General features: G+C 43.9%; 1 protein-coding gene across 2 annotated transcripts in view; it reads left to right on the top strand.

The window, feature by feature from the left end:
* The window catches only part of MAP3K9 (mitogen-activated protein kinase kinase kinase 9), an 86,448-nt gene that overhangs the window by 28,392 nt on the left and 36,151 nt on the right, over nt 1–21,905 (top strand). For both annotated transcript variants that reach the window (XM_014347632.5, XM_034937736.4), the window contains exon 3: nt 19,362–19,542. In XM_014347632.5, coding sequence (XP_014203118.2) covers nt 19,362–19,542 — 181 coding nt within the window. The remainder of the gene's footprint in view (nt 1–19,361; nt 19,543–21,905) is intronic.

The following is a 21,905-nucleotide window of genomic DNA, read 5'->3' as shown; positions in this document are numbered from 1 at the left end:
CTGCTTTCTGTTGACAAAACCATCAAGCATCTGATAGACTTCCTCTTCTTTGGTTATATTTATCTGGTATGTAGCTGGGTACTTCAGAGGTATGACGGAGATCTGGCAGCTCTTCTCAGTCAGTTTGAGCTGGTACGATGAGAAAATTCAGGGGAGGCAGGTGTTTAAGGAGATGTTCTTTAGTAAGGAAAGTGGCTGCACAAAAGCCTCTGGCTTTCTGTTTCCTGCTGGTGATATCTGTGCCTGGATGAGGTGAGGGATGTAGTCCCAGCTGTGTTTTCTGGGCTTAATTTGCACAAGATGGCAAGGGCTGTAGGTGTCCAAATTGACGCCTTTTGAAGCAGTTATATTTTAGGATGTTAGAGAGAGCTAGGTGTCCTGCAGACACATGTGGGAGGTTTGGTCAGGGAGATGGTGCTTATTCTTCTGTTTTAATCATGAGAACCTTTCACTCAGCAGCATGGGAGATGTGGGAAGTGGGTACGGCCTCCAAGAAAGAGATGAAAGTGAAGTTCCCATAGAAAGTTGGGGCTGGTTAAAGGAGTCATTTTTCAAGGCTGATGAATTGTGCTGTGCCTACAGGAGGCCTATAAATATATTAGTTCCCTATCATGTCTCCTTCTATCCTCCAGCCCAACAAGGCAGCAGAAATCCACACCTCATGCTGTTAAGTCATGCGGCAGGCATGGATGTGGGCACATTAGGAGGAAGGCTGGTGCTTTGGGTTGTTTCTCCAGTGCTGGTCCACATGAATACATCTGATTTGTTCCCTTGTTCCCCAGAACACATATTCACATTATGGCCAGCCAGAGTTGTCTGGGAGTGGCGTGGTTCAAACTATCACCCTAGTATCCCAATCTTGTTAACTAACCAGCCTGTCTGAAAACTTTGCATAAGGCCTGGGTGCCTGTCTGAAGGATCAAGACACTAGCCAGCCCCAGGAAGCTCATCTATCCATTCTGTCTCCTCTGACGTCATTCTTAGGTTGTGCCATTCCCTTGCTGCATGCCCTTGGCTGACATTGCAAAGTGCATTGCACTGAAATCTGGGGGCTTGCCAGAGATGTCCCAAATGAATGCAGGACTGAGCCGTGTTGGCAAGGAGTGGCTGTTCTCAGCATGCCAGAACTGTGGAATTGCATCTGGTCTAGTTAGTAGCAGTCAGTAATATGTGAGTTGGTAGCTACAACTGAAAATGAAGGAACCCTGTTTCTAGGTGTTTGTGGCTGCAGAAGCTTCAGTTCCTGTTGGAAGGGAAGAGTGGGTGGGTCAATGTTAGCCTAGAGGTAGGAGGAGTGGGACCACTAAACCCCCCTGAACTCACTAAATGCTAGTATATTCCTGTGAGATTGGTGACATACAGGGACTTAGCCAGAGCAAGTAAGTGATGTGATGTCAGAGAGATTTCCTAGGACTCATGGACCACTCTTTCTCCGTGTATGTGAAATTAATTACTCTGTCTGACTGTCCCATCCTTTCCATCCCCAGTACTTGAGTTTATCATTCACCATTGTCCCCTGGACAATTGTAATAGGTTACTTACTGTGGCTCACTGCCAGTCTGTTGCTTTTTCAGTTGAATTTGTCTCACTGCAACCATAGTTGTTTTGCTGAAACTCAAATCTTGTCACAACACTTTTCTGCTTAAAAACTACTTGTGACTCCAGGGTCATTTCCAAGTTCCTTGGCAGGGTCTGTAGTCTTCCAGTCCTGCCCCAGCCCTTCACTGCAGCTCCTTCTTCTCCCTTTCCACCTCATGAAAGTTCTGCTCCAGCTACAAGGGACTATTTCTTAGATATGTCAAGGCCCCTCAGCCCTCTTGGACCTGGACTCACGTTATTCCCTCTGCTGGGAGTGGTCTTTCTTCTGATTCTCCCCCTGGACCAAACCCTGTCCTCTCGTTACAGCACAGAGAGCAGTTGTTTATTCTGTGAGCCCCTTCTAAGGAGCCCCTTCCTCTGTACATTCTATTTTCAGGCATCCTCCATGTTAGGTGTTCAAACAAGATGGGTGGACGGGGTAGGGTAAGGCATCATCAAGAGCATGAGAGTAGCCAGTGGTCCCCACTTTACCACTTTCTGGCTGGGTAGCTCAGGGGAATATCCTCACTTCTCAGCCACAGCTTCTTCATCTGTAAGTAGAGATTAAAACAGTACATATCTGTAAACAGAGATTAAAACAGTACATCTGTTTTTATATAAGATACTGCACGTAAAATGCTTAGCATGGTGCCTGCCATGTGGTAAGTGCTCAGTAAATGCTAGCAATGATGATGACAGTGTTATAGGTGTAGACTTATATGGCCAGAATGAGAGAAGTTTGGCCTGGTGCAGTGGCTCATGCCTGTAACCCCTGCACTTTGGGAGGCCGAGGACGGTGGATCACCTGAGGTCAGGAGTTTGAGACCAGCCTGGCCAACATGGCGAAACCCCGTCTCTGCTAAAAACACAAAAATTAGCCAGGTGTGGTGGCGCATACCTGTAATCCCAGCTACTCAGGAGGCTGAGGCATGAGAATTGCTTGAACCTGAGAGACGGAGTTGCAGTGAGCAGAGATCGCGTCGTGACACTCCAACCTGGGTGACAAAGGGGGACTCCGTCTCAAAAAAAAAAAAATAGCTGGGCTTGGTGATGTGTGCCTGTGGTTGAGGCTACTTGGGAGGCTGAGGTGGGAGGATTGCTTGAGCCCAAGGCAGCAGGGGGCAGAGGTTGCAGTGAGCTGAGATTATACCACTGCACTCCAGCCTGGGTGACAGAGTGATACCTTGTCTCAAAACAACAACAACAACAATAACAACAACAACAAACAACAAAAAACAAAAGGGAGAGAGAGAGGTTCCGTCCTAGTTTCCTTTATAGGATCATCTATTTATCCCTCTCTTTTCCTTTCCTTTTTTCTGTGTAGGTGACTGCCGACCTTTTCTAGTAACCACAGTGGTTGGTATCTTTTACCAGTTTCTGCCAAAGTAGGTAGATTCTCAGGCATGCGTGTTGGCTGGGAGGAATCTTGATTTTTTGGAGTGAAATCTTGGATTCTGTCCTGGTTATAATTCTGGTCTTGGATGTTGGTTATGTCTTAGAGGCTTTAGCCCTTTCCACCCATGGTGCTGGTGTCTTCGCAGAGAACTACGTGGACACTGCATTAGTCAGGGTGGGGCCTCATGGTCCTGATATATCTTTTCACAGCCAAGGGTCTAGTGTCTTAAGAGTTGACTTGCCAGGGCTTGTGACTCTCTGGTGACCAGTGGTCCTTATGCTTTGGGACTCCAGCCAGTATCCCCTGACTACTTTTAATAGCATCAGACTGGTCTGATAGGGAAGACTTTCTGAACCCTGGACTGTGATGGAGCAAGGAGACCCTCCTTCTGTAAAATAACCATTCCCTCTGCTTTTGAGTATGTCAGGAGGGTCTTTCCTGGGATGAATGAGCAGTGAGTAATGCTTCTCCCTTGGCTGACTATGGTTGCTGGTGAACAGTGGAGCTGGGGTCCAGAGGTTTTGGAGTGGACACTTATTCTTTGCCTTTCTGATATATGAGCCTCAGCCTTTCTCACCACTGTCTAAGAGTGCTTTCTGCTGCTCTGGGGATGAGTCATTGGATAGGGCACACATTTTAGAAAAGAAAAAAGATAAGTGGATGGTGATTTGATATGGATGGGGGCAGGAACTGGAGATTCCCCTGAGAAATAGCTACCCCTTTGAGGTGGGCATTGGTCGAAGCAACAGCGCCCTAGAGATGGGTAGAAAGTGAGAGATCTTTGGCCGGGTGTGGTGGCTCACGCCTGTAATCCCAGCACTTTGGGAGGCCGAGGTAGGCAGATCACCTGAGGTCAGGAGTTCGAGACCAGCCTGGCCAACAAGGTGAAACCCTGTCTCTGCTGAAAATAGAAAAATTAGCCGGGTGTGGTGGCAGGCGCCTTAATCCCAGCTACTTGGGAGGCAGGGGCAGGAGAATCATTTGAACCTGGGAGGCAGAGGTTGCAATGAGCTGACATCAAGCCATTGCACTCAAACCTGGGGGACAAGAGCGAGACTTCTCTCAAAAAAAAAAAAAAAAAAAGTGAGAGATCTTTTAGTTCAGGGTGTTTCATGGTTTTTATAGCCTAGTGTCTTAAGGGCTGATGGGAGAGGATTTTTTTTAAATCAAAGTGGAGGTTCTAGGTTGAGAATGCTTTATTTGGGGCCCGAGTGAACAGCTATATGGGACCTACCTGCTACTGCTAGCGCCAAATATATACCTATTTTGAGGGTGAATCTCTAACGGAGAGAGCAGAGCTTTAAGATCGTAGGGATTCCTTTGCTTTATTAGTTTTTTTCTCACACTTGTGAACATTTAAGTTTTTGGTTCCTAGCTCTCCCACTGACCTTCCTCATAGTTTATCTGGATATACCATGTAGAGGATGAGGCATGGTATTGAATTTGCAGGGTCCAGCCTGTACTACTCAAAGCAAAACTCAAAACTTCTGAAATGGTTTCAGACCTAGTGTAGGAGGGTTTCTTCTCCTGCCCATCAACACCCTCCCCGCAAGCCACAAGCTACTGTCTCAGCCATGGTGCTTTTAGCACATATTTGTCCTAAATTATGCCTGGGGAGATGCTGCCTGCCGGTAAGCTTTTGCCACCACACCTTGCCAAGCTATTAGAGTTGATCCTGAGTGTCTGTGAGCTTCCCAAATATTTATTTTATTTATTTATTTATTTTGAGACGGAGTCTCGCTCTGTCGCCCAGGCTGGAGTGTAATGGCGCGATCTTGGCTCACTGCAACCTCCACCTCCCGGGTCCAAGCGATTCTCCTGCCTCAGCCTCCCGAGAAGCTGGGATTACAGGCGCCCGCCATCATGCTCAGCTAATTTTTGTATTTTTAGTAGAGATAGGGTTTCACCATTTTGGTCAGGCTGGTCTCCAACTCCTGACCTCAGGTGATCCACCCGCCTCGGCCTCCCAAAGTGCTCGGATTACAGGCTTGAGCCACCACACCCGGCCCCAAATATTTAGTCTTAACTTCTTAAGCACTCTCATTTAAATATAAAAGCCTAGTTCCCTTCCCTAGAAGGATGTGAAATAAGACTCAGGTGGTTTGGTTTTAGTCCAGGACCTCCTGGGTTCTAGTGGAAAGGGCAGTGGACTTAGAGGTAGAATTAGGTTTGACTGATAGCTTTGGTGGCTTCTCTTCCAGTTCTCTTCTGTTCTAAACACAGGTTTCTCTCCTTGTCCCTGCCAGTGAGAAGTAGCCATTAGCTTGATAGTGCCATGTAGAGACCCACTTCTAGTGCTGGGCTCTGTGTTCAGTAGTGTTATGGGCATTGGTCCATTCTGGATGTAGGATTCAGCAAGGTTATGCCCAGTGGATTTATAATATGAGACTGTCCCCAGGCAAATAAAAGTAAGTTGTGGGTCATACACTGTGGCCTAGAGAGACTGGTATTGTAGAGATGTATCTTCTCAACATTTGACCCCCAAATGGAGGGGGCAGCAGGGTATAGTGAAAGGAGCATAGGCCTAGAAGCCAGAGCAAGATTCAAATCTTGACTCTTTCGCTTCCTAGATGTGGAAAAGTTACTTGCCCTTTGAGTCCCAGCTTCCTCAACTATAAAATGAGGATGCTACCCAACTTGCAGGATTGCCATGAAAACTGCATGAGGTAATGTGGATGTGAAGTGTCTAGTATTGCACCTGGGACATAGTAGGTATGCAAAAAAATAGTAGCTGCTATTATTATTAAATAATTTATGAAAGTAACAAAAACAGATGTTTATCCTAGATGATTTTGGATTTCGACAATGATGAAAGTGAAGAAAAATGTTTCGCTTATCATCTTATATACTAATGTTTTATTATAATATAGTTACATGTATTAAGCTGCCTATTATATCTTTTTTTTTTTTGGTGGGGGGACAGAGTCTCACTCTGTCTCCAGGCTGGAGTGCAGTGGCACAATCTTGGCTTACTGCAACCTCTCCCTCCCAGATTCAAGTGATTCTCTTCCCCAGCTTCCCAAGTAGCTGGGACTACAGATGGGTGCCACCATGCCCAGCTAATTTTTATATTTTTAGTAGAGATGGGGTTTCACCATGTTAGCCAGGATGGTCTTGATCTCTTGACCTCATGATCCACCTGCCTCGGCCTCCCACAGTGCTGGGATTACAGGCGTGAGCCACCGTGCCTGGCCTTTTTGACATACATTTTGTTGTTGTTGTTTGTTTTTGAGATGGAGTCTCTCTCTGTCACGCAGGCTAGAGTACAGTGGCATGATCTTGGCTCACTGCAGAGGCAACCTCTGCCTCTCAGGTTCAAGCGATTCTCCTGCCTCAGCTTCCCGAGTAGCTGGGATTACAGGCGCCCACCACCACGCCTGGCTAATTTTTGTATTTTTAGTAGGGATGGGGTTTCACCATGTTGGCCAGGCTGGTCTCGAACTCACCTCAGGTGATCCACCCGCCTCGACCTCCCAAAGTGCTGAGATTACAGGCGTGAGCCACCACGCCCAGCCTGATATAAAATATTTGAAGTGTCATGTGTACATAAGCTAGTTTAAAAAGCCGAAATATATTACAAGCCTTGTAATAAATAACAAAGGTCTCCTGCTTTATCCTTTCTCACTCACTGACTCTTCCTCCTGGCTGGTGATCTTGAGGGGAGATATTGGTTTAATTTACACAGTATTTGAACACCCCTTGCCTATTAGCACAGTGCCTGATACATACAGGCTTTCAGTACATGTGGGTTATTATATTATTTTTGAAAGGTTTAAATCAATACTTAGTATAGAACATAGATTTCAGGTTGATTAACTTTACGGCAGCTTGGAGAGGCTATCCAAATCTTTCATTGTATCATACTGAGACTCTGTTGACTGGGATCTTGGTTTTGGTTTAGATTTGCAATTTTGATATGTCTGTGTCTGTTTTGCTGTAGTAATGAGCAAGATATTTTGTAGGAATTGAACTCTGTATTAATTCAGTTAGATTAGCTGTGAGAAATAGACACTTAAAGTAACAGTAGCTGAAATAAGTGTCTCTCTTGTATGTAAAAGTTTGGCATGAGATGGCCAGTGATTGGCAAGACATCTCTGTTCCATGAGCCTTACCTCCTTCTCGTTCACAGCTCTGCCAACTCTTGGGGCATGATCATGTCCTCATGGTCCAAGATGGTAGCTAGACCTCCAGCTATCACATTCACTTTCCAGATAGCACAGTGTATAAAGGGATGAAGAACAAAGTCCAAAGGCCTAGAGCTGGAATCTTTTAAGACAGGTTACAGAAAGCACCTACAATGACACTTTTTAGTTACCTGGCTACATCTCAGAAGAAGGAGGCTGGAAAATGTAGTAAATGTTCTGAGTGGCCTGGTGCCCATCTTGCAATTGTGGGTTCCATTACTATGGGAGGAGGGGAGAATAACCACTGAAGGGCGACTAGCAGTCTGGGTCACAGATTTCAGGCTCTTTTCCTATCATTAATCCCTTCTTAGTCCTTCCCTGATATGCTGCCAGGATTGCTAATGTAGCAATCCCTTTCTGCTGTGTTTTCAATTTGTTTTCTCTTTCTGCTGCTGACTCTGTCCTTCTGCTTTAACCCTTACTTGGAGATTTCTCTCCCATTCACCCCTTCAGAGTTGGAGGCCTTGAGACACTTGCTTGGATATGCGATGGAAGCAGACAGGTAATTCCTTCCTTGGGGGCAATGACCTACTGCTTTCTGCATAACGTGCTTATAGTTGCAGCACTGAGATCAGTGGTTCCCTTGGGGAGAGGGTTACTGAAAGGTATCTTTGACAGTGTTTGTATAAAGTGTAAATATTTCTGTTTTTCAAATGTGCATGGGTACTGTTGTGTTGAGAAAATATGAATTCACTTAGAAGCATTTTCTTAGGGTGTTTAGTATTTTCTTAGTGTTTAATATGGCATGGTGGTCTGGGGTCCTGACTGATTTCATTCAGGCCTGGGCTGAATGAAATGTCCTGGCTCCGTCTCTTCCCACTTGTAGACCAGCCTGCCTGAATTTCAGTCTCCATATCTGAAAGTGGGCATAGTTATAGTACCTACTTTCCAGTATTGATGAGAGGATTAAATAAGATTATAGATGTAAATCACTTAGCTTAGCACCTGGTATGTTGGAAGGACTCCATAAACATTAGTTGTGGTTATTATTTTCTTCTTAATCAACACACACTAAAAGTACAAACAGCATCATAATGGCTTTTTTTTCAGCTGAAAGGACATATTTTGAAAGGTTGGAAATCATTACTGTAGCTTCTCAGGGGACTCCAATATGGCCAGCCCTGGAACAGGTAGCTGGGGACCAGTACCTAAACTGATTTAAGCAGACACCTTTTGGGATGATTTGCATTCATTTGTTAATTTCAGATGAATGTTTATTGAGCACTTATTATTCCTCTTAGGTTATAGGCATAGAAAGGGAGACCACTGTAGTTCAGCTTTACTCTAGCTCAGGAAAAGGTCACTGTATTGAATGCTCTCTCTCTCTCTCTCTATCAGGGGTGTTTTGTACCCATTCATTTGCTTTGGTTTCCTCTTTTATACCAAAAGGGAGTGACTCCTAAGTCCCCAAGGAGCCAATTCTCTCCACCTTTCTGTAGTTACTGTGGCAGGGACTCTTGGCTGCTGTGCCTGAGTCCTTGTCGGGAAGCATAGCTTTGCTGGTTGTGCCAGTGGAACCCGGTGCAGCTCTGCTGACAATGCGGAAGCTGCTGGGGCCACCGTTGCTGCTGGCGTCTCCCTTCCATCTCTAGGCAGCACCGCAGCTCTGCTGAGGTCGAGTTGGGGAGTCTAGGTGGTGAATCATTTGCCTTGGTAAGCAAGTCTGGCCTCTCTTGGCCTTGCCTGGAGAGACAGAGCGGGCAGAGCCCCACGGGCCAGGAGAAGCTGGGGGATGCACAGCGGCCGCACTCTGGCTGCCTGGTAGTGGTCCACGAGTCAGGCTCTCCCATGCAGCTCTTGCTGCGTCAGCACAACAGGGAGCCTGCTCTGTGTTGGGTCTGAGATCATCTTCCTTCCTCCACTGGAGGCAACGTACTGTAGGAAGCAAATGTCTCACGTGCCACTCAGGCGCCCTAAAGGCTGGCTGTGTCTAATGAATAGGGCTTTTCTCTGGTGTAGAATCACTTCACCTAACTCCTTTTCCCCCTATGTTTAGCTGTTCTTCAGCTCAGATGGATGGTGGGGCTTGGCTGGCTCCTGGGAAGGACTGACACAGTTTCCAGGGAGTTACAGACTCCAGGAATGTCAGAGGTAGGGAAATGGGGGCCTGGTGAAGGTCACACAGTGGTGGAGCGAGAACCCAGACACCCTGGGTCTCCATCTGTTGCTTTTTTCTTTCTGCCTTGGTGTAGCTCAGAGACTGTTTTTATTAAGGTGAGACAGGATGCTGTGACATAGATCTGGAGTTTAAGCCCTGGGCTTTGGCAGGAACAAGCAGGAGTACGTATATGCCTTCCTCTATTACACCCTCCCAGGATGGATTTTGCATATCAGGAGAGATGGAAGAACCAAGTGATGGAAAGCTGGAAGCCTTTGAAAGTTTCCTTTGTAGGATATGCTAGTTTCCTTTTCCCTACCCCAAGAAAACAAAACTGAAGGCACAGTTCTATGCTAGGGTAGCAGATTGAACATGTGAAATGCTACAGCTACCTTTACTCCCTCCTGAAACCCAGTGAAAGCCACAGCAAACCTACAAGGTGCATGGGAGAAGAGACGATAGCTGTTATGTTTTGGAGACTGGAAAACTGATGGAGAAGTGGTAACTGACTTAGAACATTTGAGAAAGATAATTAAGTTGACAGTAGGGAAAGCAAAAAAAAAAAAGCAATCCCTTTATATCACAGAATCTCCTCTACTTTATGCAGCCACTTGACTGCCTTTTCTTCTTGGAAAGGGTAAAACAAGAGTTACTGGACTGGAGACAGCAAGCACAGAAAAAAATAAATAAAACAAAACATACCTCCTACACGTCCTTTCTAAGGAACTACTGGAGAGTACACACCACCGAAGCAGGGGAAGGAATCAGTAAAGAGGGGAGTGGGGTGCAGGACACAGGGATTAACACAGGAGGGAGACGAAGGGAACCCCTTAGGACTGTGTACCAGACGTAGAGGATGGGCAGCTTAGATCTGAGCAGCGTGACTCAGAATGTCATCACCAACTTACCTGCAATCATTGTGCCATTGATTTAACTGGAGGACTGACTACCTGGGGAAGCCTGGGGCAGATTGTATCTGCTCTTGGCTGTCTTGCTCATGTGCTGATGAAGCTTCTGTCGCCCCTCCTTGCCCTGCTGATGGATAGACGCATTTTATATTAACAGAAGTGTTTTCTTTGCCCAACCCTCGGTGCTAAAGGTAGGTCCATGTGAATTTAGAAACAGAAAATATGAGCCAGGCACGGTGGCTCACTCCTGTAATCCCAGCACTTTGGGAGGCCGAGGCAGGCGGATCACTTGATGTCAGGAGTTCGAGACCAGCCTGGCCAACATGGTAAAACCCCGTCTCTACTAAAAATAAAAAAAAAAGTATCTGGGCGTCCTGGTGTGTGCCTGTAATCCCAGCTACATGGGAGGCCGAGGCAGGAGAATCGCTTGAACCCAGGAAGTGGAGGTTGCAGTGAGCCAAGATTATGCCATTGCTCTCCAGTCTGGGTGACAGATTGAGACTCAAAAACAAACAAGCAAAAGAAACAGAAAATACAGAAGAGTCCCACTCTCGCAATTACCTTGACCCCTACCACCAGGTGTTCCCACTGTGGTTACCTGCCCTGTGTTTCCAGGACTTGTTCATGATCTTGCCTATCAACTTTCCCAGGAAGGGCTCTTGTAAATTCCATGGGAATTTCCCAGAGACTCTGTTTAGCTTATTCCCTTTGGGAAGGCTTCATTTAGCAAAGGCAGTATTTTTACTCCTCCATGGTGTTGTGGGTAGAATAGTGTCCCCCACAACCCTCCACACAAACAATAAGTTGAAGTCCTAACCTGTGAAATTTGGAAATACCATCTTTGCAGATGTAGTCAAGTTAAGATGAGGTCATACTGGATTAGGATGGGCCCTAATCCAATGACCGATGTCCTTATAAGGACACATAGACAAATAGGAGAATGTTAGGTGAAGATGCAGACAGATACACAAAGGGAAGATGGCCATGTGAAGATGGAGGCAGAGATTAGACTTAACGCTGCTACGAGCCAAGGGACGCTAAAAACTACTGGCAACTGCTAGAAGCTAGAAGGGTCAAAGAAGGATCCTTCCCTAGAACCTTTGAAGGGAGATGGCCCTGCCGACACCTTGATTTTGGACTTCTAACCTCCAGAACTGTGAGAGAATAATTTCTATTGTTTTGAGCCACCCAGTTTCTGTTAATTTGTTATGGCAGCCCTAGGAGGCTACAACACACAGCTTCATTTTTTGTTTGCCACTCACTTTTTCAAAACTAAACATTATCTTATTTAGAGATGTGTACATAGCTGGTAAAATCATAAAGAGAAGTAAAGAAATGAATAACAGAAGTCACGGTTGTCAGATGTTTAGGGAGAGAGGAAAGGGGGTGGTGGAGAGAGACACATGGAACTTCTAAAGGGACCGGATGGGATTATGTGGGTTTTCATATTATGTTCTTTAAACCATATATACATTTTTAAATTTTAGAAATGGAGTTTCACTGTGTTGCCCAGATTGGAGTGCAGTGGCTGTTCACAGGCACAAACATGGTGTGCTATAGCCTTGAATTCCTGTTCTCAAGCCGTTCTCCTGCCTCAGCCTCCCAAGTAGCTGGGACTACGGGTGTGCTCCACCACTCCCAGCCATATATACATTTGTACATGTTACATGTATACATTTTAATGTACTCTCCTATGTGTATAATACATTTAACAATAAACTTTAAAAAATAAAACAAAACATAACCCTCAAAACCAAATTAGCTGAGTTACGTAATGTAGGAGAGATGGCATTGAATCATCTGAACCAAATGCAGGCCTGAGGACATGAGCCTTGGCACCAAGGTGAGCATTTAGCAAATTGGAGCCTCTTGTACTAATGGAGATGAATAATAAATAAGAAATCTGAAAATGACATAGATCATCAACCAAAGCTAAGTTTACCATTAGGACCTAATGGGAGAGTCTCCTCAGTGATGCCAAGTTTTGAGAGCCTGGCCTCAGCTAAATGATATTAGGTCAGATTCACAAATCCCTTAGTGGCAAGACACCCCCCATTTCTCCTGCTGACCTCCTAATGGGATGGCCTTGAGACCATTTTAAGTGGTCTGCATTAAGCAACATTGAATCCCAAAGAAAGTCATTCAGCTTTTTTGTGTAAATGGAGGATCAACATTCATTTTGGTGCTGTTTGTCTGTAATTCCTCTCAGAACACTTCAAATCTTTCTTCTCAAGCAGAGAAGGCAGGCCTTAGGCTCAGCATTTTGACCATATGCGGGTCTGCCACTATACCATTTATTTTTGTTTCATTTTATTTGTTTGTACAGGTTACTCAATGTTAGGAGAATTTTTGGCTTTCCCATTTACAATAGTGATATAGAATTTCTTCTTTAATTTTTGTTTTAATTTTTAATTTTTGTGGGTACATAATAGGTGTATATATTTTTGGGGTACATGAGATATTGTGATACAGGCATATGATGCATAATAATCACATCATGGAAAATGGGATATCCATCCCCTCAAGCGTTTATCCTTTGTGTTACAAGCAGCTCAATTATACTTTAGTTATTTTTAAATGTACAATTAAATTATTTTGACTATAGTCACCCTGTTGTGCTATCAAATACTAGGTCTTATTCTTTCTATTTTTTGATGCCCATTAAATATTATTTAAATAATAATATTAAGTGGTATATATAGGTGGTGTCCTAATTGGGAAATAATCAAGAATGATGTCTTTGTGCCAGGCACAGTGGCTCACTTCTGTAATTCCAGTGTTTGGGAAGCCAAGGCAGGAGGATCGCTTGAGACCAGGAGTTCAAGACCAACCGGTCAATACAAAAAATAAAAAGTTAGCTGGGGTTGGTGGTGCGCACCTGTAGTCCTAGCTACTCGGAATGCTGAGGTGGAGAAACGCTTGAGCCCAGTAGTTCAAGGTTACAGTGAGCTATGATTGTGCCACTGCACTCCATTCTGGGCAACAGAGTGAGACCCTGTCTTGACCTGATACTCACTTTTGTCACATTGTCTTTCCTTATAGAAGGCGAAAGGCCGTTGAGATAAGCTGAGAGTCTTCAGGTTATCTTTCTCTGTGTGTCCCCTACCCGACCTGGCACTAACTGGGTGTGTTAGTCACTGGTGAACCCCTGGCTGAGGTATTACTCTTTCTCTAGTCTCCTCCCAGTGCCCCTCCACCCCCTACCCCAATACCTGGCAACAATAAGATGGGAAAGTGGATAGTTTGAGAAGATGCACAGATATCCCATTGGTCAAGTATGTGACCAGCAAGAGATGAGTTCTTTTTTTTTTTTTTTTTTTTGAGACTGAGTGTCACTCTGTTGCCCAGGCTGGAGTGCAGTGGCGCAGTCTCGGCTCACTTCAACCTCCGCCTCATGGGTTCAAGAAATTCTCCTGCCTCAGCCTCCCAAGTAGCTGGGACTACAAGTGTGTGCCACCATGCCCAGCTAATTTTTGTATTTTTAGTAGAGACAGGGTTTTGCTATGTTGGCCAGTCTCGTCTTGAACTGCTGACCTCAGGTGACCCGCCCACCTCAGCCTCCTAAAGTGCTGAGATTATAGGCATGAGCCACCGCACCCAGCCGGGATGAGTTCTTTCAAAGAGCCTGGTCCTGTGCTTGGTTCCTAAAGGGGACATGGCATAGGTTCCAGAAGAAAAAGAATGAGGTTTTTGCTTTCTAGGAGTCATACTGTATCACATGCTAGCGGAAATGATGACACCCATATATATGCAGCAGTCAGGAATGATTAGAAGTGCATATAATGTTAGATTATGTGGTATTTGGATGCTGAAGGAAGAATTCAGGAAAAAGAAGTGCAGGGTAGACTAATCAATGACAGCTTTAGGGATTATGCAGAAATGGAGGCAGGGCTTAAAGACACATAGGATTTCTTTCTGGCCTCTGTACGGCATGGCACAAAGGTGAAGAATGTGGTTCTGAAGTCAGACAGATCTGGATTTGATTCCCTTCCCCATCCCTCACTGACTGGGCAACTGACTTAACCTTTCTGTGTCTGGTTTGGAGTGCATAAAATGGGGAAAATAATTACACCTACTGCTGAGGGTTGATTTAAGGATTAACAAAAGTGATGGACATAAACAGCATCGTGCTGCTACGTAGTAAGTGACCCATAATGAGTAGGTGTCATTATTAATCAAGCATTCCATTTATCTATACAGCAAAAACGTATTGCATGGTTATTGTGTGTCAGGGACTGCCAGGCCTTCCATATCAGTCCCTTGAGCACTGAACCCTATGGTTTCCATTTATGTACAGGATACCTAATTATAATAATAACTATAGTGCTCCAAGTGCCAGGTACTCTGCTAGTTGCTTTATTGCTGTATCGCCTTTAATCTTTATCCCCATTTTGTAGAAGCAGGAATTGAGGTACAAAGTTTAAGAGATTTGTCCAGGGTCACATTAAGAGTGTCAAGCCTAGGATTTAAATTATCTGCTCTTTTCCTGTTCCATACTGACTCTTGTTACAGTGAACCTAGACCCATTATGTCCAAAACTAAACTTGGCTTCTTCAAATGGGCTTTTTCTCTCAACTTCCCAATTAGGGGCACCACCATTCTTCTGCTTGTCACCCAAACCTGAAAGGCTGGAGATGTCTTCCTTCTCCATCAGGCCCCTACATCTGGTTAATCACTGGGTCTTTAGTTCCAATGTATCTTTTCCTTTCTCTTCCACTGCCTGGCCAGGCCCCCATTGACTTACGCCTAGACTTGTTAGTTCTTCTCGGTACAGTCACACATCACTTAATGGCAGGGATACATTCTGAGAAATGCATCATTAGGCAATTTCATCATCGTGTGAACATCAGAGTGTACTTATACTACACACCTGGGCTATATGGTGTAGCCCAAGCTTGTCCCGCTGTGGCTCAGGACACTTTTTCCTTTGTTTTTTTTTTCTTTTTTTTTTTTTTTTTAGCTGTTGTTGGTGTATTTTATGCGTGGCCCAAGACATTTCTTCCAATGTGGCCCAGGGAAGGCGAAAGATTGGACACCCCTGGTGTAGTCTGCTGTTTCCAGGCTACAAACGTGTACATGTTACTGTACTGAATATTGTAGACAATTGTATTGCAGTGCTAAGACTTTGTGTACCTAAATGTATCTATACGTAGAAAAGGTACAGTAAAAATATGATATAAAAATAAAAAATGGTACTTCTTTACAGAACACTCACCATAAAATGGAGCTTACAGGACTGGAAGTTGCCCTGGGTGAGTGAGTGGTGAGTGAATGTGAAGACCTAGGACATTACTGTATACCACCAAAGACCTTATAAACACTGTACACTTAGGCTACACTAAATTTATAAAGAAAACTTTTTTTTAGATGGAGTCTCACTCTGTCACCCAGGCTGGAGTGCAGTGGTGCAATTGTGGTTCACTGCAACCTCTGCTTCCCAAGTTCAAGCAATTCTTCTGCCTCAGCCTCCTGAGTAGCTGGGAGTACAGGCACGCACCACCACACCCAGCTAATTTTTTGTATTTTTAGTAGAGATGGGTTTTTGCTATGTTGGCCAGGCTGGTCTTGAACTGCTGACTTCAAGTGATCCTCCTGCCTCGGCCTCACAAAGTGCTGGGATTGCAGGCCTGAGCCATGGCGCCCAGCTGAAAAATTTTCTTTCTTCAATAATAAATTAATCTTAGCTTACTGTAACTTTTTAACTTTATAAACAAAAACTGTTTACTTCTTAACTCTTTTGTAACAATGGAGCTTAACATAAACACACTGTACAGCTTTGCAAAAACATTTTCTTTCTTTTATCCTTATTCTATGAGCTTTTTTCTATTTACTTTTTTTTTGTTGTTTGTTTGTTTTTGAGAGAGAGGTCTCACTCACTCTGCCACCCAAACTGAAGTACAGTGGTACGATCACAGCTCACTGCAGCTTTGACTTCCCAGGCTCAAGTGATCCTCCTACCTCAGCCTCCTGAGTAGCTGGGACTACAGGCATGCACCACCACACCTGGCTAATTTTTCTATTTCTTTGTAGAGACAAGGTTTCACTATGTTTTCCAGGCTGGTCTCCAGCTCCTGGGCTCAAACGATCCTCCCACCTTGGCCTCCCAAAGTGCTGGGATTACAGGCATGAGCCACCACCCTCAGCCTACATTTTTTTTTTTTTAAAGAGCCTGGTCCTGTGCTTGGTTCCTAAAGGGGACATGGCATAGGTTCCAGAAGAAACATCAGCCTACATTATTTTTTTTAACATACATTTTTTTGTTGTTGTTATTTTTACATTTTAAACTTTTTTGTTAAAAACTAAGACACAAACACACATTTTAGCTTTGGTCTACACAGGGTCAAGATCATCAATATCACAGTCTTCCACCTCTACATCTTGTTCCACTGGAAGGGGCAAAACACACCTGGAGCTGTTAATCTCCTATAATAACAATGCCTTCTTCTGGAATACTTCCTGAAGAACCTGCCTGATGCCGTTTTACAGTTAACTTTTTTTTACATAAGTAGAAGGAGTGCACTCTAAAATAATGATTAAAAAGTATAGTATGCTGGCCAGGCACAGTGGCTCCCACCAGTAATCCCAACACTTCGGGAGGCTGAGGTGGGAGGATCGCTTGAGCCGAGGAGCTTGAGACCAGCCTGGACAATGAAGTGAGACCCACTTCTGTATAAAAACTAAAATAATTAGTTGGGTGTGGTGGCACATACCTATAGTCACAGCTACTCAGGAGGCTGAGGTGGGAGAATCACTTGAGCCCAGGAGATTGAGGCTGCAATAAGCTATGATTGCACCACTGCACACCAGCCTGAATGACAGAGTGAGACCTTGGGTCCAAAAAAAAAAAAAGTAAATACATAAACCAGTAACATAGTCGCTTATTAGCATTATCAAGTATTATGTATGGTACATAATTGTATATGCTATGCTGTTATATGACTGCCTGCACAGTAGGTTTACAGCAGCATCACCACAGACACATGAGAATACATGGTGCCATGACATTATGACAGCTGCCATCATCACTAGGTGATAGGAAGTTTTTAGCCCTATTATTACCTTATGGTACCACCATCATGTTTTTGGCCTGTCATTGACTGAAACGTCATTATGCGTTGCATGACTGTTTTTGCCATTGCCCGACAGGAGAGGTGAGGTTTACACAATGCACTCTTATGGACTTCACCAAAATTTGATAAAACATTCTTACATTTTTCAAGATGTGAAAGCATGACAGTTTGTTATTGCCACAGCTGTTTGTCAGTGGTAGAAGTTTACAGTGGGCTTACTGCAGTGGTACAAATATGTAAACTGCTGTGAATATAACCTTTCTCTTCCACTCAGGAAAGCATGTTGGGAGATAACAGCTCTCCCCTCTGTTTGTGTTTTAAAGCTTTCCTCTTTAAACAAATGGGGCTGGGACAACTGCATAGCCACATGCAAAAGAATGAAATTCGACCCCTGTTATATGCAGAAATTAAAAGTGGATCAATGACCTAAATGTAAGAGCTGAAACCATAAAACTTTTGGAAGAAAACATAGAATTAAATCTTCATGATCTTGAATGTGTTAATGATTCTTAGATATTATACCAAAAGTATGTGCAATAAATAAAAAAATAAAGTGGACTTCATCTAAATTAAAAACTTTGGTGTATCAAAAGTATCAAGTAAGGGAGAAGACAGCCAGTAGAATGGGAGAAATATTTGCAAGTCATGTATCTGACAAGGGTCTAGTATCAGAATATATGAAGAACTCTTATAACTCAATAATAAAAAGACAAACCACTTACTTTAAAAATGGGCAAAGGATTGACTGGACATTTCTCCAAAGAAGATATACAAATGGACAACAAACTCATGAGAAGATAGATGTTCAATATCATTAGTCATCAGGGAAATGCAAACCCAAACCACAATGAGTTACCATATCACATGCACTAGGATGGCATTAAGAATACCAATAATAAGGAAAATAGCAAGTATTCGTGAGGATGTGGAGAAATTGAAACCCCCATAGTCTGCTTGTGGAAATGTAAAATGGTTCTTCTGCTGTGCAGAACAATTTGGTGGTTCCTTCAAAAGATAAACATGAATTACCATGCGATCCAGCAAATATGCTCCTAGATCTGTACCCCCCAAATGACAACAAGTATACAAATATATGTATACACATGTTCATACACACTAGTCACAGTAGCCAGAAAGTGGAAACAACCCATGTGTCTATCAGTGGACAAAAGGATAAACTGTAATATGTACATACAGTGGAATATTATTCACCCATAAAGAGGAATGAAGTACTGATATAAGCTATAATGTGGATGAACTTGAAAACATGTTCAGTGAAATAAGCAGGTGTGTCACATATTGTATGATTGTATTTACATGAAGTATTCAGACTAGGTAAATTTATAAAGACAAAGGAGATTGGTGATTGCTAAGGTTTGGGAGGAGGGAGAATGGGGAATAATTGCTTAATGGGTACAGGGTTTCCTTTTGGGGTGGTGAAAATGTTTTGGAACTAGACAGGTGGTAGTTGTACAACATTGTGAATGTACACAATATCACTAAATTGTTCACTTTGAAATGGTTAATTTTATGTTATGTGGATTTCAGCCCAAAAAAAAGGTCTACAAAAAATAAAATAAGGCTTTCACAAGCTTTGGTGCTTTAATGATTAGTAGCAACGGGTGCTTGGTAGATACCGGTATTTGAGGACATGATTATTGAGAGTCACTGGCGTGCACTACCACACCTAGCTAATTTTTTGTATTTTTAGTGGAGACGGGATTTCACCATGTTGGCCAGGCAGGTGTCAAACTCCTAATCTCAGGTGATCCACCCGTCTCGGCCTCCCCAAATGCTGGGATTACATGCGTGAACCACTGTGCCCAGCCAGGAATTTATTTAATTGTGACATGTGTATTTTAGTTTCTTCATCAGTAAAACTGAGATGGCAATAGTACCTGCCTTGTAAGTTGTTGTGAGGATTAGAGATAGTGGCTATAAAATGGGTGGTACAAAAATGGATGCACTGTAGGTGTTTAAGAAATGATGGCTCTGACCATCAATCCATGGCAGCTAAATGCTGGAGCCCACAGGAGAGGCCAGGAGGATGGCAGAAGAGTTCTGTTCTGTGGTTTCCCTGTGATTAATGCAGACTCTGGTTTCTTCTGTATTCGTTTCCTTGCCTAGTATTGATCCTCCAGAAGGTGGAGAATGGAGACCTGAGCAACAAGATTCTGAAGATCACTGATTTTGGCCTGGCTCGGGAATGGCACCGAACCACCAAGATGAGTGCGGCAGGGACGTATGCTTGGATGGCACCCGAAGTCATCCGGGCCTCCATGTTTTCCAAAGGCAGTGATGTGTGGAGGTAAGGTCCAGGGGGGCAGGGACAGCATTTCCCAGGTCCATCTTGGTGGCACACACATTTCAAGACTTGGAGAATTGAGGTTACCTAGGATCCCAGGCACCTGAAGTAGGTCTAAGTGACCTCCCCCAAGAGTCATCTATGCCAGTTCCCATATTGCCAGGGGACAGTTTCTAATGCTTTCATCTACCAAAAAAATCCCTGAAGTGCTATACGCAGGCCACTTTTTGCTGGTGATTGCTCCCTAGGAAAGGCCAGTAGATTCCAGGGGCAACATGTACTCCCATCTCTACGCTGTAAGATGGGAAGGACACTCAGTCCTTCTCGGAGAGCTTCGTGAGGATCAGTCTGGCTTGTTCAGCAATGCTAGGCTTTCGTGGCTGTTACTGCTGAACTTGGGGAGGGGATTAACCCAATGTCCTCACTCTAAAGCTCCTGAGCCAATGAATGTTCTTTGTGCAATCTCGTTTTTCTTGATGGCCTAAAAATTACCTTTTCCAGTTATCTAGTTCATCTTTTAGTCAAGGCTCTATCTGTTGACATTGATCCAGAAATCAGAAAAAAATGGGTCCCAAATATGTGCCCAGAACTGCAAAGCCGCAGACTAGAAATGACCAGCCATCCTCCTAGTAAATGTGAGCCCAAAAGGTTGCAAGGAAATAGATCTAAAAATTTTCCCAGCTGAGGAAGGATGAGCAACTACCTAGTATATGTTGTCATGGCTGTGGGACAGTAGCATCACCTTAGTATACAAAAGAAAGGACTGTAGTTTATCATTATATATAAGTCCATGGAGTTATTGTCCTGATGTGTTGTAAAGTGAGCTGTGTGTGTGTGTGTGTGTGTGTGTGTGTGTGCAAGTATATTTTAAATAATAGCTTTATTGAGCTATTATTCACATACCGTAAAGCTAATCCTTTGTACACTTTAGAATGTATAAGTTGGCTGGATACAGTGGCTCATGCCTGTAATCCCAGGACTTTGGGAGGGTAAGGTGGAAAGAACTCTGGGGCTTGGGAGTTTGGGACCAGCCTGGGCAACATAGCGAGACCCCCATCTCTACAAAAAGTTTAAAAAGTATCCAGGTGTGGTGGCATGCACCTGTAGTCCCAGCTACGTGGGAGGCTGAGATGGGAGGATTACTTGAGCCTGAGAGGTTGAGGCTACAGTGAGCTGTGATTGCACCACTGCACTTCAGCCTGGGTGACAGAGAGAGACCCTGTCTCAAGAAGTAAATAAGCATGTAAGTCAGTGGTTTTTAGTATATTTAAAAGGTGTGTATGGGTCACCATTGTTATTAGTTTCCTAGGGCTGCTGTAGCAAATTACTAAACCTAGTGGCTTAAAGCAACAGAAGTGCGTGCTTTTATAGTTCCTGAGGCCAGAAGCCTGAAAGTGATGTGGGCAGGGCCACACCCTCCAGAGACTCTAGTGAAGATAATGACTCAAATAAGGATTCTGGGTATTGGGACATAGATATACCTTTTTAGGGCCACCATTCAGCCCATTACAACCACTATCTATTTCCAGAACTTTATTTTTATTTATTTATTTTTTTGAGATGGAGTCTTACTCTGTTGCCCAGGATGGAGTGCAGTGGCACGATCTCAGCCCACTGCCACCTCTGCCTCCCGGGTTCAAGTGATTCTCCTGCCTCAGCCTCCCAAGTAGCTGGGATTATAGGCGCGCACCACACCTGGCTAATTTTTATATTTTTAGTAGAGACGGGATTTCGCCATGTTGACCAGGCTGGTCTTGAACTCCTGATCCAAAGCAATCTGCCCACCTTGGCCTCTTAAGGGGCTAGGATTATAGGCATGAACCACACCATGCCCGGCCAATTTCCAGAACATTTTTATCATCCAAAAAAGAAGCTCCATGTCTATTATCAGTCCTTCCCTAATCCTTCCCCGTTCTACTCCCTAGCAAACACTAATTTCCTTTCTGTCTTTATGAATTTGCCTGTTCTGGATGTTTCACATAAATGGAATCATACCATTTGTGGTCTTTTGTGACTAGGCTTCTTTCATTTAGCATAATGTTTTCAAGATTCATCCATGTTGTAATACAAAATTAGCTAGGCGTGGTGGCACATGCCTGTAATCCCAGCTACTCGGGAGACTGAGGCAGAAGAATCGCTTGAACCCAGGAGGCAGAGGTTGCAGTGAGCCAGGATTGTGCCATTGCACTCCAGCCTGGGAAACGAGCGAAACTCCGTCTCAAAAAAAAAAAAAAAGATTCATCCATGTTGTAACTTATCTCAGAATTTCATTCTTTTTTAAGGCTTAATAATATTCCATTGTATGGATAGACCACATTTGTTTATCCATTTATCAGTTGATGGGCATTTGGGTTGTTTTTGCTTTT

Source organism: Pan paniscus, chromosome 15 (assembly GCF_029289425.2).
Source record: "Pan paniscus chromosome 15, NHGRI_mPanPan1-v2.0_pri, whole genome shotgun sequence".
In the NCBI taxonomy this organism is placed as follows: domain Eukaryota; kingdom Metazoa; phylum Chordata; class Mammalia; order Primates; family Hominidae; genus Pan; species Pan paniscus.
Note: the sequence above shows the minus strand (reverse complement) of the source record. Positions and strands in the feature narration are given on the sequence as shown.